A 14,971-nucleotide genomic window follows, 5' to 3' on the forward strand; every position below is an offset into this window, starting at 1 on the left:
TATTTTTTTTGAATGCGACATGCCAAAATTTTCTTGTAGTACTACGTTGCAAGCTCAGATAGAATAAATATCTATATAATAGATAGAATAAATTATAATTATTTATATTTTTAAGTTGTCCTAAAAAATTACACTAGAATTAATTACAAGTGAATTTAAAAAAAAAAACAGTGCAAAACAATCTGTAAATTAAGTCAAAGGAAACACAACATGCATTATGTAAACAAAGATAGACATGCATTATGTAAAGAATATACTATGAAATATTAAAGTATAAATTTATTAAGATAAATAAAATCGTAAATAATCTTTTGGCACAAAACATAATCAGTAAACAACATTGGACAAATAAACACTGCTACGCTTACCTTCCGATACCTTTTTAAAACGAGTTGTGTAAATTTCGGTAAATGGTTTAATATGTTGTAATCTAAATTTAGAAAACTTTTTACACGTTACGTTATTTATTATTTCTTAGACTATAGATTTTTGGATAGAATGTACTATACAGCAAAAGAAGTTATACATTAACTTCTTAAAGCTTTTACATCTATTTACAATCTTTCCGTATAAAATTCGCTGTTTCTAAAATGTTTTATTCTCCCTGTCCTTTGCAAGAGAGATACGGTTATGATGATTTCCACCCATGAACACAACCGTGTGTCTTAAATATTTTAAAGCGGTAAAAAGGTCTCCTCTGGAAGGTAACATTGCAAATCAATCCTGTTCAAAACACGTTACGAGATAAGGGCCACCCATAGCGTTCTGCTCCAGCAGCATTAGACCATTCCCTGGGTGTTACAAAAATACCTATGCAATGATATCGCAATAAAACTAAAAGAAACGTGGTCGCTCGTAAATCGTACTCAATCATGATGATGCTGTCAGTGTTCTATATTATTCTGCTATAGTACATATGTGTATGATGTAATAGCGACAGTTATTTTGTAGCGAATTAATGATATATTGCAATAATTAATTCACGTGATTTTAATATTTGACATTTCAATTTTAAGTAGGTTATTGTAACAATTAGGCATTTACGAAATAAAAAGTGCTACTTATGCTATCTGCTTACTATCGGAAAAATACACACTTGACGATAAGTCGTAGATATACTCGTTTCTAGTTCTAGTTTCGAGACGATTTTTTTTTTAATAGTACAGAGAATAAGGTAGCTGATGTTGTCTTTTTAAAACACGGTTAAAATGATGCCGGCACCATTCATCAAAGTTTTGCTACATATAGATCAAAGGTTCGAACAATTTACGTATCATTAGTTTTTATTCTTTAGCAATATTTGACTACCAAGTACTCTGGCAAATAATTCTTTGGCGTCACAATGTGGTACAACTTTATCAACGCCGGCATGTTAATTCTTATTTGAACAATTTAAAATCACAAAACCTCCGCTTTCGTGCGTAAAATTTGTAATCGCATAATCGTTTTGTTTACATGTTCTATAATTATTTATATGAAATATGTTACATAATATGGAGCAATATATATTATATCAAGATTCATATTTTTATTATTGTCAATATGTACCAGAGTTGTTTAAATTTATTGTTGAAAAAACTTGGGTCAAGTGTATCGAAATCGATAGACTAATAAAAAGGAATCTAAAATGCTTTTGTATATATATCGATCACATTTCTTTAAAAAGTTAATAAAGTTTTTAATACCTCTGGATACACGTAGTCGTTTGAGGGCTCACTTACAATCATGTTCACTTTAGTATCATCAGTAATTGCTTGTATCATAAACATCGTGGTACATGCTATTCAAAAATATATTTTACCGCACAGTAGCATCATCATAAAATTTATAAAACCAAATAAATGTGCTCTGGCTTCAGATAGCATTGATTTACTTTAGAAATGTTTACGCATACGGCGGACGTCCTTTTGAAAATTCATACCTAGTGGATATTAATAAAAATAATACTAAAATCGTTAACCTGCAATAACCACCAGTGTTTCTACGTATTTCGCGCGAGATCGGCGTTTGGTCTATAAATTACAATTTTTAAAAATCAAATTTCTTCGGTAGAAATTTATAAAATTACGTTCTTATCAGATAACTATCACAAAACGCAAAGTCAGGACACCTCAGGTGAGTAGTACATGATCACATCTGTTGTATCAGCTATTGTTTCTATAAACATAGTTCGTGTTCGTAATGTAAAGTGAGATTTTAAATGATATAATATGTAATATGAACCATAGGTCGGTTGCCATGGCGCTAAGCTTAGAATCGAGGCGAAGGATTCACGTTGCAAGTATGAATAATATAATCTAAGTGCAGAAGTACCCAGAGACACTTTGGTACGTCTGCACTTAGTGAACATATTAATAACGAAGTGCATGTTTTTTTTTTCAACGTAATTATTTAAATTTTGATATTCTCGTAAGAAAATTTTCCTTTTCGAAAAATAAATAAGAAATAATACGGTAAAGTGAATTTGATTGATTTCTTTTTAAGAACGAGCTTACGGGATACCTATAAAATTACCCATTTTTCGTTCTTTCATTGATTTTTCCTTGGTTTTGTGTTGTCTAAATATATTTTAATCATCGAGGGACAGCATTGTCTTTTTCAAGTTGAAAATCCAACTCTACCGAATTTCAGATAACACTAGACCCATAAGATGTTCAATCATCGTCTTGTCATCTTTAAAGGATTATCGTTGTATTTCTGTAAGTTTTAATTAGTTTACGTTCCCTCTAAAAAAAGAATTCTTCAATGTCTTATTTTTTTTAATTTTTCGAGAGACAGTTGGTAAACAAGCACATGACCAAATCATGTGTTTGTTTACCAACTGTCTTTTGACCTGGCCGCCTGATGGATTTAACGGTCGAATCTACCAATTTAACATTTTATAAATAATTGTTTACTTTTTGGAACATCAGTATATGCTTCGAGTTTTTATAACTAATCTAATCCAATCGATCGTGTGTAAATCTAATTTTAATATACAGTAATATTATTAAATCAGAGTAAAGGCACGTTTCCGAACACAGTTGCTTCACTTGGCGACTTTCCCAAGGTTCCAAGCAGTACTGATATGGAGATTCTGCGTAAAGGCATTCACGTAATGAGGTGCTCGTTTGTTAGGGAAGTTTACCGTGATATTGCCATTAACATCGAGAGTTTAGTAAGTTTAGATTCATGACGTTCCTATTACTGTTTGGCGCCAAGGCCTGGTCTAAGTGCGCAATTGAAACCGATTCGTGCACGAAAACATTGCTAAAATTTGTCTTACATTTTTGTGTTTTGTTAATAAAATTTTATAGTAAAATTTGCTTTCTGAAATTTTCTAGCCTGTATATACCTGTTAAGGTATAAAGTATTTATTTAATACATTTAAATTTATGTTACATAAATAATTATTATCATTTAAAGGGTCAATTAGTCATGGTCATCATTATTGTAGCCATAGGACGTCTGCTGGTACTTCTTATTACCAAGACTTCCTCATATATTTCTAACAAGAACGGCAGAAAGCGAACTTCATCCAGTCTTCCAACGATTTAACATGGTCGCCTGTCACACTTGGTAGAAATCTTATGCTGCGCTTGCTTCGGGATTTTATAATTCAAATTTCAAATTGCGTGCAGAATTTCGTAATTTTTTTCTTAGATGTCCTCTACTTGATAGGCGAAATATTTTTGCCAAATTTAAGTCTCTAAACATTATGGCTACAAAGATATTGTGATGAGTATGAACATAAACGGTAATTCTTTAAAGGATTTATATAAGGTTTTATCTACATTACCTTGGATTCGGATCTTTACTGCCAACAACTGATGTGATCAATGAAAGAAGTTGAAAGAAAACGACCGGAGAAAATCAATTAAAGGAATGTATTCTTCCGTGACATTAAGCCACACACATATCAAAGTATGTTAATCTCTAATTTTCATATAAATGCCGAAGGAACGTATATATTACCTAGCTGTCCACGAAAGGCATCGTGAATTTATAAAAGGCTATCTTACATGTGCACGGTTATATTCTATGAGAAGAAAAACAACCGCTTCTTCTTTGTTTTTCAAGCCCCGTTATATACATACCCACGATCTGTGAAGTGTTATTGGATTTTAAATGTCAGTAAATAAATACTAAGCGCAATATTTCAGGCGAGCGTTAAATATATTCACTCAACACCTCGGATAACATGAATTGTGATTGATTTGTGTAATATTTATAACAGAAGCACGTCGGAAGATTTTGATGCTTATAAGTAAAGTTGTATAGTTTGCAATGGTTACATAATGATTCTTACTGTTCACGCGCACAGCGAAAACAAGAACGGAATAGGTAAATATCAGCTATACTTATTCATAGCCATTGTCTACATCGTCCACGTGTAACAATAGTAAGCGAGCTACTTTAAAGTTCGCGACTTGCCACTTTTAAGTTCGCGAACCTACTGTGCGATAAATTCAAAATCAAAATATTTTTAAACGCACTCTTGTGTTGTTAAATTTTTTAACATTAATGATAATTAAATGCTGATCTGCTAGAAAAGTCGGCCAGAAACACAATAGTTACTCTTTTTATATGAAATTTAACGATGTCCGATAAATACATTATAATATCAACAGAGCAAATGAGTAAACAAACCAAAATTTCGATCAACTGAAAACTCTTGAATGCTTTAATAAGATTTATATATACTAATAACATACACACGGGCAGATTAGCACATATTGTTACAACCAACATCGAGGAATTACTGATGTTTTTAAAATATTATTCATTACTACAATAAAAATTAAAACTTTTTGTTCATATTTTAGATTTTGCTCATCTGTTTAACTTTAGTATATTTAATAAATTTTTTACTTAGTTTTTCAATGTAGTTTGTATATTTTCTTTTATTACTAGTAAAAAACGACATGACGTAACTTTAACATTTTGGGAATTATGCAAGTTTGTCCCTAGTGACTGACGTTAGAATAAGTACGCGTACTTTAAAATGAAAAAGGAATGTTTTTATTAGCTTAACTTAAATTTAATACAGGGAGATATTATCAGGCAGTAACCGGGTAGAAAATACCTTCGGTAATAAGTTCCCTGTAATGCATTAAATAAGAAGTGTATGAATAAAAAAAATATTATAAGAGTACGAGCAATGGAAAATCTTACTCAGTTACGTTCTACAGCTTAACCCGTACAGCGCTGATTTTCAGGCTGATGATTTTCAGGCTGAATTTCAAGGAGCCAGAGAAAAATAGTTCTGCAATTTTATCAAAACTGAAACGGGTTTGAAATATTGCTCGAAAACCGTCTCGGCTCGAACGTTTGGCAGCGCCGCGAGCCGCCATACTGTTTAAGGATCCGAAGTGGCTACACGTGTGACGCGTTAGAAATTTGCATAATTTATTGGTCATTATCAGTGATTTAACCCAGATCCTCCCTAAACATTTTTGATTCGAGTAAATTAATTATTTTATCTTTAGTATTGATCTGAATCAATATTTTCTATGCACTTGTAGAAATTATACCTCTTTTCGTATTTAATAAAGCGAAAAATCTTTACGGTTTAAGATCAATACTTTCCAAAATTATATTTATTTTATGTAAATTTTTATAATTATCGTATTAAAGGAAAAAAGTGCATACTACATAAAAAACTAAGAAGAAATAACACGTGAAACTTGAATAATTCTAAAATTAAAGAGACGAAGAAAAATTTTTAAATATTAGTTTCATATTTTATTGACACGTTTTATAAGTAATATATTTAATATTTTCAAAAAAGGGGTAAGTCATAAATTACGTGAATGTTTTTCGATATCATTGTTAAATATAAAAGAAACACTACATAATTATTAGCATTAATTTGTGCTTTAGTTTGTCACTTTATTTATATACAAGATTGCGAACTTCAAACATTGAAGTGGATATCTTCTATTGAAATAATGATAGTGATGCAAGATCTGACTTCTGTCTGTTCACCTGTTAGTCGTATCGGAAACCCGTGCACAAAGCATTCGATTAACTGTCAGAATATTGAAACAATTAATTAAATTGTTTACAATTACAATAAGTGATATTGTTAAAGTGTGATTTTGAAAGACTGATATTAATTTTATACTTTGTCGTTCGTAAGTAAAGAATTTTTTCTGAATAACAATTTTATCTATCTGTTTTGTAAATGTTGATTTTTAATTACATGTTCCGTTTTCAATGTTTATAGTGTTGTGTTAGGATACTAAATGGAAAATTTCTCTTCGTTGATACGATTTTTTTGAAAACATAATTGCTTTATTACAAACATTTGAAAAATATCCAAAGTATATTATTATTTTAATACTATTTTTTATTATTAATAAAGCATACATTGTTGAACCCTTGTCGAATGGATATTTGGTAATAAAAACTTTTACCAATCGTTTTAAATGATACATTTCGAACTGCCTGACAAGGTGTTGTATTTTTTTCTGCTAGTAAATAGCGGTATGCTTAATTGACAAGAGGTTTAAATTTTTTCTAGAGATTAAAGTTTTGAAAATATCAGGAACTAACAAATTAAGGCAAATTGATAAATTTACGCACATATTAAAATATAAGGTCCGTCTTCTACATATCTTACGTTCTTAGTTTCGTAGAAAGTGTATTATTGAAATAAATTTTTATAAATTTGCTTTTCATAACAATAATTATATTATTATGTTTTACTTATGTAGATTTTATTTACTTTAGAACGTAAATATAGATTACTTTTAATTACTTTTCGATAATGCTATAAAATATTTATAATTATAGTTTTGAACAGTAGTTTGTTACTTAATTCAATTACCTTTATTCTAACTATTATGAAGTTAATACAATAACTGTTTTTGTCTAAAACAAATAGTCTTTTATTATTACGTTACAGTATCTAACAATACCATTAGTAAGGTAATAGACCACTAGCTTCAAATTCACAATTTCTTTATTCAAGTAGGCATTTACATGCACTTTTGAATCATCAATTATTTCAACATTATCAGCAGTAAGCTATTTACTATATACGAATTTATCACGTGTCTGTCACAATTTTCATGTAAGATTTTAAATTATGGCGCATAAATATTGTGGTATTACAAACGTGTTCATTGGTGTATCAATACTTGGATGTATAAAAACTAATCAAAAATATTTTTATGTGAAGAGAATAATAAATACGTTTATTTTGTTTTAGGGTTTAAAGATTAGACATAGAATTCGAGCAGGTGTGAACAGTGCACTTTGGCAGCAGAACATCCAATGCCGTCTCCGAGTCGAGCTGTCGGAGAATCGTCATCGAATCCATAAACACTGGCTCCCCCACTGGAGAAATTAATTTATACGTTCTGTCACTTCATTGTTATTAAGTTCCTTAACATCTTTTTTATTTTATAATATTCCTTATACATACTTCGAACAAACGAAATGAGCAAGATGCTGAAAGTAGTTGGCGCCTCATGGCTGCAAACGAAAATAAGTTCATACATACTGGGAACCCTTGGTATACTGGCTATATTGGCTCTCTTCGCCGGACAAATCGAGAGGTAAACTTTTTTTTATCTTTTTAATACAACTGTCCGTGGTGTTCGCTGGAAAGCTCATAGTCACTCAATTGAGCATAGAGCGGGCTATGCTCGAGATTTCTCTAAAATACCGAATCAGGAACGAGGAGACAAACGAAAACAACTGACACTGTCTATTACATCGGCATGTCGCAGAGGTCCAAAGGCTCAAATGATGAAAATGTTGAATAATTGTGTTTAAATGGAAATATTAACGTGTTTTATTTATTTTGATATTTAAATTTATTTCGCAATTAAACTTGGTATTTGTTTTAACATTTTTTATTTTTAAATCCACAATTTGAAATAGACTATTTTAAGACATCTTACGAAATTTATATTAAACTTCTGACTAAATGGTTAATGCATAGCCTGAAAAATAAAAGAAGCTAATTTTGAGCTCTGTATTCAATTAATTGAAAAATGTTTAATTAGTGATCGTATGGGTTATAAAAAAAGGATATTTAGAAGTTCATTCATAATATTTTCCCTGAGAGAAGACCAGGTTGTCACCTGAAATACCTTTAGCGTTCCGATCTATGGGTCGGGTGTCCATGAGGTTTGAACCACGACTCGAGTGGCTGCTATTAGATTATAACTTGATGTTCCGTACCATATAAAAGATATAATTTCTCATAGGTAATATAATAATAAATACTATATATAAAATAATAAATACCTAATTTTCAAATAAACACCTAATTAAATTGTTAAATTTTGCTCTGGTAGAATTCATGAAGACGGAAACTACGCGGCGACAGTATTTTATTCACAAAAGACTGGATATCGGATTGAATATTGGGGCCAAAGTAACGATTTGGCGGATTTACCGAAAGGAGTTGCTCGCGCATACTTTAGAATGGACATCGAAACAACGGGGTAAGCGTAAATATTATTTTATTTATATCAATGACAATATGATAAACTTCTATTTATTTAGGTTTCTTCCGGAAACGACGAGAAGCTTTTAGAGCTTTTCTATTATGGTATGACTGACAGTTTTTTTGCCAAAAGTAGATTTTATTATATAATTTACAGCTACAAAAGGCAGTGAGGGCTAATCGGAACGGACGGGGGACAGCTAGTGTTAAATATAAGACAGATATAAGTGAATTAGTATTCTTATGAGACAAAAATATTCGGTGGATTAGATGGATCGATGATATCGTCAAGGAAATCGCAAGAGAAATAGCTGGATGCGGGCAGCGCAAGAGCGGTCTACTAGTCGTACTTTGGGGGACGCCTATGTCTTGCAGTGGACTTCTATCGACTGTGGATGTTGAATAAACTTCTACTTTAACCGTATCTCAAATTTTCAGCTGGTCACTTCTAGAAATAGAGACAGACGGCTCGTACGGTGATGACATTCAAGCGTACGCAGCAGGCATAGTGGAGGGTGCGCTAACTTCGTACCTCATCCATACACATCTAGACAATACAATCCGAGCAAAATGCGAGAACCGGTCGACGAAGAAGCAATGTGACCGGGTGCGAGACGAGTTGGACAAGTCTGTTAACATCTGGAAGAGCTATGCCGCCGAGCGGGAAGCGAATGACCCCTTCTGGCACCACGTAAGACAACATATTTTATTTTTTTGTTATACTCGCGGACAAGACTTTTTTAATATTAGAAAGTATCGATACAAGAAAAACGACCAGATGGTTAGCGATGCGCACTTGAAATGCCACTAGTGTAAATAAAATAATACAAAAAATCTATATAATACTGCAAAGGAATTCATGGTGAAACAAAAAGTACTTCCCTTTAACCTATATGGTATTCATCGGATAGAATTAATACCAGAAAATGCATAACTCATCTTATTGAGTGATAAATAGATAAAATGGCCCTCTTTTCTTCTGCAACTGACATGTTTCAGATTAATGATTAACTTTTTTTAGATAACAATCATGCACTATTCATGTTTGCAACCGGAAAAACAACATGTGGCTACAAGCATTTTTAATTTTTAGCATCAGTAGACATCTATTAAAGGTAAATAAATATGTTCAAGTCATAGGAAGCGGAAGCCACTTTGTTGATATGTATCTTTGGTATCTATACATGAACACGTCTATTTGCAAATATAAATGATACAAACAGCAGTTTTAATTGTTTAGTAAATTCATATTTTATAAATTGCATATATATACAGAAAATATGGACCATCATAAAATAAAAACAACTATAATAATAATATTATAATTATTATCTTGTGATTTGAAATATTAAACTGTTATAAATAATTTATAGATAAAGAGTTCTTCTATATATCGTGTTATGTCAATAATGTTTACAAATTCGTAATTTGAACAAAAATATTAATGTTAATTTCGTTATAAATCTTATTGTCAATGAATGTTTTTAACATATTTGTTTTAAATTTTAATCGGCATTTTGGACTAGACACCCAACTTTATAACAAACTTGGAAATTTAGTATTTACTAAACCAATGACTAAAAATATTATAAATAAAAGAATACTTAATTAGTGATAGTACATCAGCTTTATAGCAATAATATATTTCGTAGTTCACACAAATAAAATCATAGAAATAGTAATGACTTATGACACGGAAATGTAGGCACTTACTTCGGATCTTAACGGCAACCTCACAGTCGCTCGCGTCCCATAACGAGCATAGACCCCTCAACAGAGATGGAGAAAGAAAGGCAAGAGATATGTTGGAGATTTCTCCAAGAGATCGCATCAGGTATTAAGAGATCCGTAAACGAATGAATGTATCCGACATCCGCTGGGCTATTGGCAAGTTGAAATGGCATTGGGCAGACCACACAGTACGCAGAATGAATGGCTGCTGCCTCAAGGTTAGAACCTTAAAGCGGCAGCGGCAGTATAGAACGTCCACGTCCACGTAGAATGAATGGCCGACATTATTAAGCTCATCGGAAGACGCTCGATAAAGACCGCTTCCAATAGGTGCTTTTGGAAATAAATTGGAGAGGACCATGCCTAGCAGTGGACGTCCTATTACTAAATTGATGCCGATGATGAAAATCTGTCGTTACCGTTTAGCCCGACAAGACTGATCAAGTCGAGGTACGGCTCTCTTTAACGTCTTTGAATCGGAATGCTAAGGATATATCGAGTGACATTCCCAGCCAAGGTCTCCCTTTCGGTGCCATCTGCTGTCATTCAGTCATTGATTGTCTGCCTAATGTAGGTAAGAACTCGGCTGCACCTCAATCCAGTGAAAATGTACGCGACGTCTTCTGACCTCCTAAAATCGGTAGTTAAATTTTAAAATGAAGTTTAGGCTAAGCGCCTTTTACCTTTTCTACCTCAAATAGGCGAAAACTAAAAAAATTAGGTGGTTTTGTCAGATATCGTCATTAATCATGACCTAAGTGACAAGGCCGCTTTTCTTGCTTAAAGATCGCCATCTTACAGGTAAGCCATATGGCAAAAGGAATATTCCTACCAAAATTCATATGTGTAAGCCTTATAGTTAAAGATATTTTCTTGATATTATGATAAATCAGCAGATACATAGGTGAAATCTCTTAGTCTCTTAGTATAAATAGATAGATAGATATAATATATAATATACGTAAGCTTATTGTTTATTGGATTGTCTTTTGTCATTGTAGGTATATTTGTACTACACACAAATCAGCGGCATGTACACCGGCTGGAAACACGGTACTGAGCGTAACACCAACAAATACGATACAGACATATCTGATTTGTACTGGTTGAATTCCGTCGCTGACGTGGTAGAGTTGCAGAAGAAATTGAATGTGACAATTGACAATTCTTCTGTGGCCGACTTGCCTGGAATGTCCAGTGCCTTCCTAAGGATCGTCAACGAGACTTTGGATAACGGAACATTCGAAAAGAAGATATACGTTGCCCATAACACAGCTGGAAGGTACCATTTTCTCTCTTTATTGCACAAAAATCAATGACGTATTGAAACGGTTGAGGTCTTTTCTACTGTAATAATTATTTAAGTTAATAATAAAAGGGTTATTTATAAAACCCCATAATCAACATAAATAGTTTCAGTAAGCAATTAACCTATAAATTGTGAAATTACAACAGACTTCTAATCTTTGCGATATTAAGTCGATAATTTATACGAAGCACGTTCATTTAAAAAAAAGACTAATGCCTTGTTATCTATAACTTATATGTAATTCTTGTAACACGATTTCGTACCGCGATATTATAGACATTTTGAGGTTATTTTATAATTAAACAATAACTTTTTCTTTTTCACTCCAACGAATGTCATTAGTATCAATATTTGAAATGGTAACTATTTTAGTAATAATAATCTTAAACTAGAAATGTTTTCGGAAAGGTTACCTATGTCCATCGACAAAAAGTCACCTTGGCGATGTTTGTCGACGTTCGATATTATGTCAAGACACGATACATACGTTGGTAACAAGTAATATGTGCTAACTTTATTATATAGCAATAAAACAGCTCATGAATGCATATATATGCTTTCGAAATAATCCTTCGTGGTGATATCAGTAGCTTCGATCTGCTTGAAAATAGAAATTGTAGTTAATTTGTGACACACACGTAGTACCGGTAAACAATAACTACTATGTTCAAATTTGGCCACTTTGGTTTCCAGACAAACAAAATAAAAGTTAATTTCTGAATAAATTAAGCATAATATACATTTAATATACGTTAATCGATGTCTCAATTCAAGAATCACAAACATTACAATATGTTACAAATACAAACATTATATAATGTAATAAAAATATCAATCGATCTGCATTCTCAACTTAATTTGTCAATAATTAAGTAACAATATTCGCTGAAAAGGTTATATCTTCCTAAAAGGAATGGATGCACGAGCATAAGTTTAAATATGTAATAAAACTTAACCAAAGCGTTTTTTATTGCAGCTATTCATCAATGACTAGAATCTTGAAGAAGTACAAACTAAATTACCACAAGACATCCAAAGATAGCTCTCTTGCACCAGGGCTGTCGGTTGAGTTCTCAGGATATCCGGGCTCCATCACCAGCCAAGATGAATTCTACGTTATAAAGGGAAAAAACCACAGGATGGCTGTGACGGGAACTACCTTAAAGAATTACAACAAAAAACTGTGGAAAAGTGTCAACATCACGGAACAGGTAAGCTTTGATGAGGTTCTTTTATTTCTTTTTCTTCTTTGACAAAGAAATTAAATGCCTGTTGTAACCTAATGTATGCCATAGGAACAATTTGTAATTTACCCTACAACAATGGCAGCGACTGACTTACCATAAACGTCCGAATTAAAATCGGCGTTCGAATGTAAATTCAAAAGAACAATAATTAAATCTGCACTAAAAAGTATCGTTAACCATAGTGGCCAGTATATATATTATAGTTATCTATTGTATAAGTACTAGCAGTCCTCGACTCGTTTCGCGAACTTAGTGAACATCCGTCTACTCTCCTTGCGGGTGATATTTCATAAAAACCTAGCTTACCTGACATCTACTCAAATGGAATATATATGTAAGTCTCTAAGCCTTATAATTATATAATTTTGAGACCGAATGCCGAATAAAAGGATAGGAAAAAGTATAGAAGAGGCCATTGTCGCCTCCATTTTGGCTGAAAAAGTAGTGAGTGAGTCCTTTCTCAGATTCTGCAGGGTTGCGGCAAAAATGCAATAAATAGAATAAGGTGTAAACAGGCATACAAATAATGTAAATAAAATGTAAAGAAATAAAAAATTATATAAGGAATAAATTAAAAAGTAAATTTAACTGTGATGTATTAAAACTGTGATAAATATACCTATTAGAGAATTCATAAACAAAAGTCTGTGATAAAATAATCAAAAAAACTAAACTGCAGTGATGGGGATGGATGATCGGGAAAGAATAGAACGGAAAGATAGACAGAATTGTAGAGTAAAAAAACGGAAAGATAGATAATATGATGCATGGAAGGAGAGTGTGGTAATAAAATGTAAAATGTAAAAAAAATAATAAAAGGAAAATAAAATCCCTGTTCCCACACAAATAGGGGTGGAAGGAGAGGTCCCCAGTCGCGGGGACCCCTTACTGAAAAAAGTCTTATAATTCCGGGGATATCGAAATGAGTACATAAGTGAAAATCTCATAGATTTCTTATAAATGTAGATAACATATAATATTACATGCGGCGTTGTTACGCCAACACTACAAGCTGTTATTGCCAACCAGTAAAGAAAATGTGTAAATGGTAAAATGGGCTGTAGCTACCGCGATGCTATCTACCGATATGGTTTCTACTAATATTACCACCTGTATGGTGTAACTTCTTACACTACATCAAGTTTTACTTCGATTGTATTGCGCTATCATAACGTTTTAATGTCGTTACAGATACCAGTAGGTCCTCGCGTGTCCGCTGCAAACAAACTAGCCTCTAACGTGAGCACATGGGGTCGCACAATAGCGGCCAGTAACTCAGGCACAGCCTCCAAACAATGGCTTGTCGTCGACTTCTCGCAATTCCAACGCCTTCATTCACAGGAAAAGGTTCCCAAGAGCGATAAGAAAGAAGTGATCACGGAGATCACAATTAATAAGTAAGTGTCATGAATCAAGGTATATATACATAAGGTATATACATTACATTTAATTAAAGCTAAAGCTATGGCTTCTCAGCTATGGTATCTGAAGTGGTGATAGTCAAAGGCAGCGTAGCTTCAACCATAAATAGAACAGACAAATTCAGCGTCTTCCGACTTTGTCAAAGTCGGAAATGCAGACCGCTTCCAAGTGGTCTCTTTGGAAATCTTTGTAGGAGGTGTATGTCCAGCAGAGTATGTCTTAAAGCTGAAATTGTGACGAATGAATATAATATACTTCAAAAAAAAGATTTTAAAAAATTATAAACATTTTATTCCTTAATACAAAGCATGTGCTTGTATGTTAAATATCACAGTAAAGTAATTTATTCCATCGTTTAGCCGGTATGTCATATTAATGTATAAAAAATGTTAATTTTTGTAGAGACGTAAAGCACACAATCATTCATCGGTCGGGCGGAGGGCGCGGAAAGGGCGCGGTGTTGCTACTGGAACAAGTGCCTGGACGTACGCAATCGGCCGACCTCACTGTTGCGGTCCTCGAGTCGCGATACTGGGCCACCTACGGATTGCCCTTTTTCAAGGTCACAGCCTTGTACATTTCTACAAACTGGCTCTACTTAATACAACAGGCCTATGAAAGAACATCATGTAGACCTCATAACGTAAACGTGAATCCATGCTGAACAGGTCCGCTTGTATACACTCTAATAGTCACTTTTCTTTTCGAGACAACCAAGAAATGTTTAATTTAATCCTTCTCCTTTAATCCTAACTCTTTTCTTTTATAAAAAAGAGCAATTAAAGTAAGCATTTTTGTTAGTCTTTTAAGATACTTTAA

At 32.8% G+C, this 14,971-nt stretch overlaps 1 protein-coding gene across 2 annotated transcripts in view; it reads left to right on the forward strand.

Moving 5' to 3' along the window:
* The window catches only part of LOC137933368 (putative phospholipase B-like lamina ancestor), a 36,315-nt gene that overhangs the window by 19,877 nt on the left and 1,467 nt on the right, over window positions 1-14,971 (forward strand). For both annotated transcript variants that reach the window (XM_068777300.1, XM_068777301.1), the window contains exons 3-9: window positions 7,196-7,544; window positions 8,292-8,441; window positions 8,882-9,134; window positions 11,176-11,456; window positions 12,460-12,694; window positions 13,922-14,127; window positions 14,555-14,714. In XM_068777300.1, the coding sequence (XP_068633401.1) occupies window positions 7,426-7,544; window positions 8,292-8,441; window positions 8,882-9,134; window positions 11,176-11,456; window positions 12,460-12,694; window positions 13,922-14,127; window positions 14,555-14,714 (1,404 nt within the window). In that variant the 5' untranslated portion in view covers window positions 7,196-7,425. The remainder of the gene's footprint in view (window positions 1-7,195; window positions 7,545-8,291; window positions 8,442-8,881; window positions 9,135-11,175; window positions 11,457-12,459; window positions 12,695-13,921; window positions 14,128-14,554; window positions 14,715-14,971) is intronic.

Source organism: Battus philenor, unplaced genomic scaffold, assembly GCF_028537555.1.
Source record: "Battus philenor isolate CCGP_79_NKW_IND1 unplaced genomic scaffold, ilBatPhil1.0.hap1 SCAF_13, whole genome shotgun sequence".
Taxonomy (NCBI): domain Eukaryota; kingdom Metazoa; phylum Arthropoda; class Insecta; order Lepidoptera; family Papilionidae; genus Battus; species Battus philenor.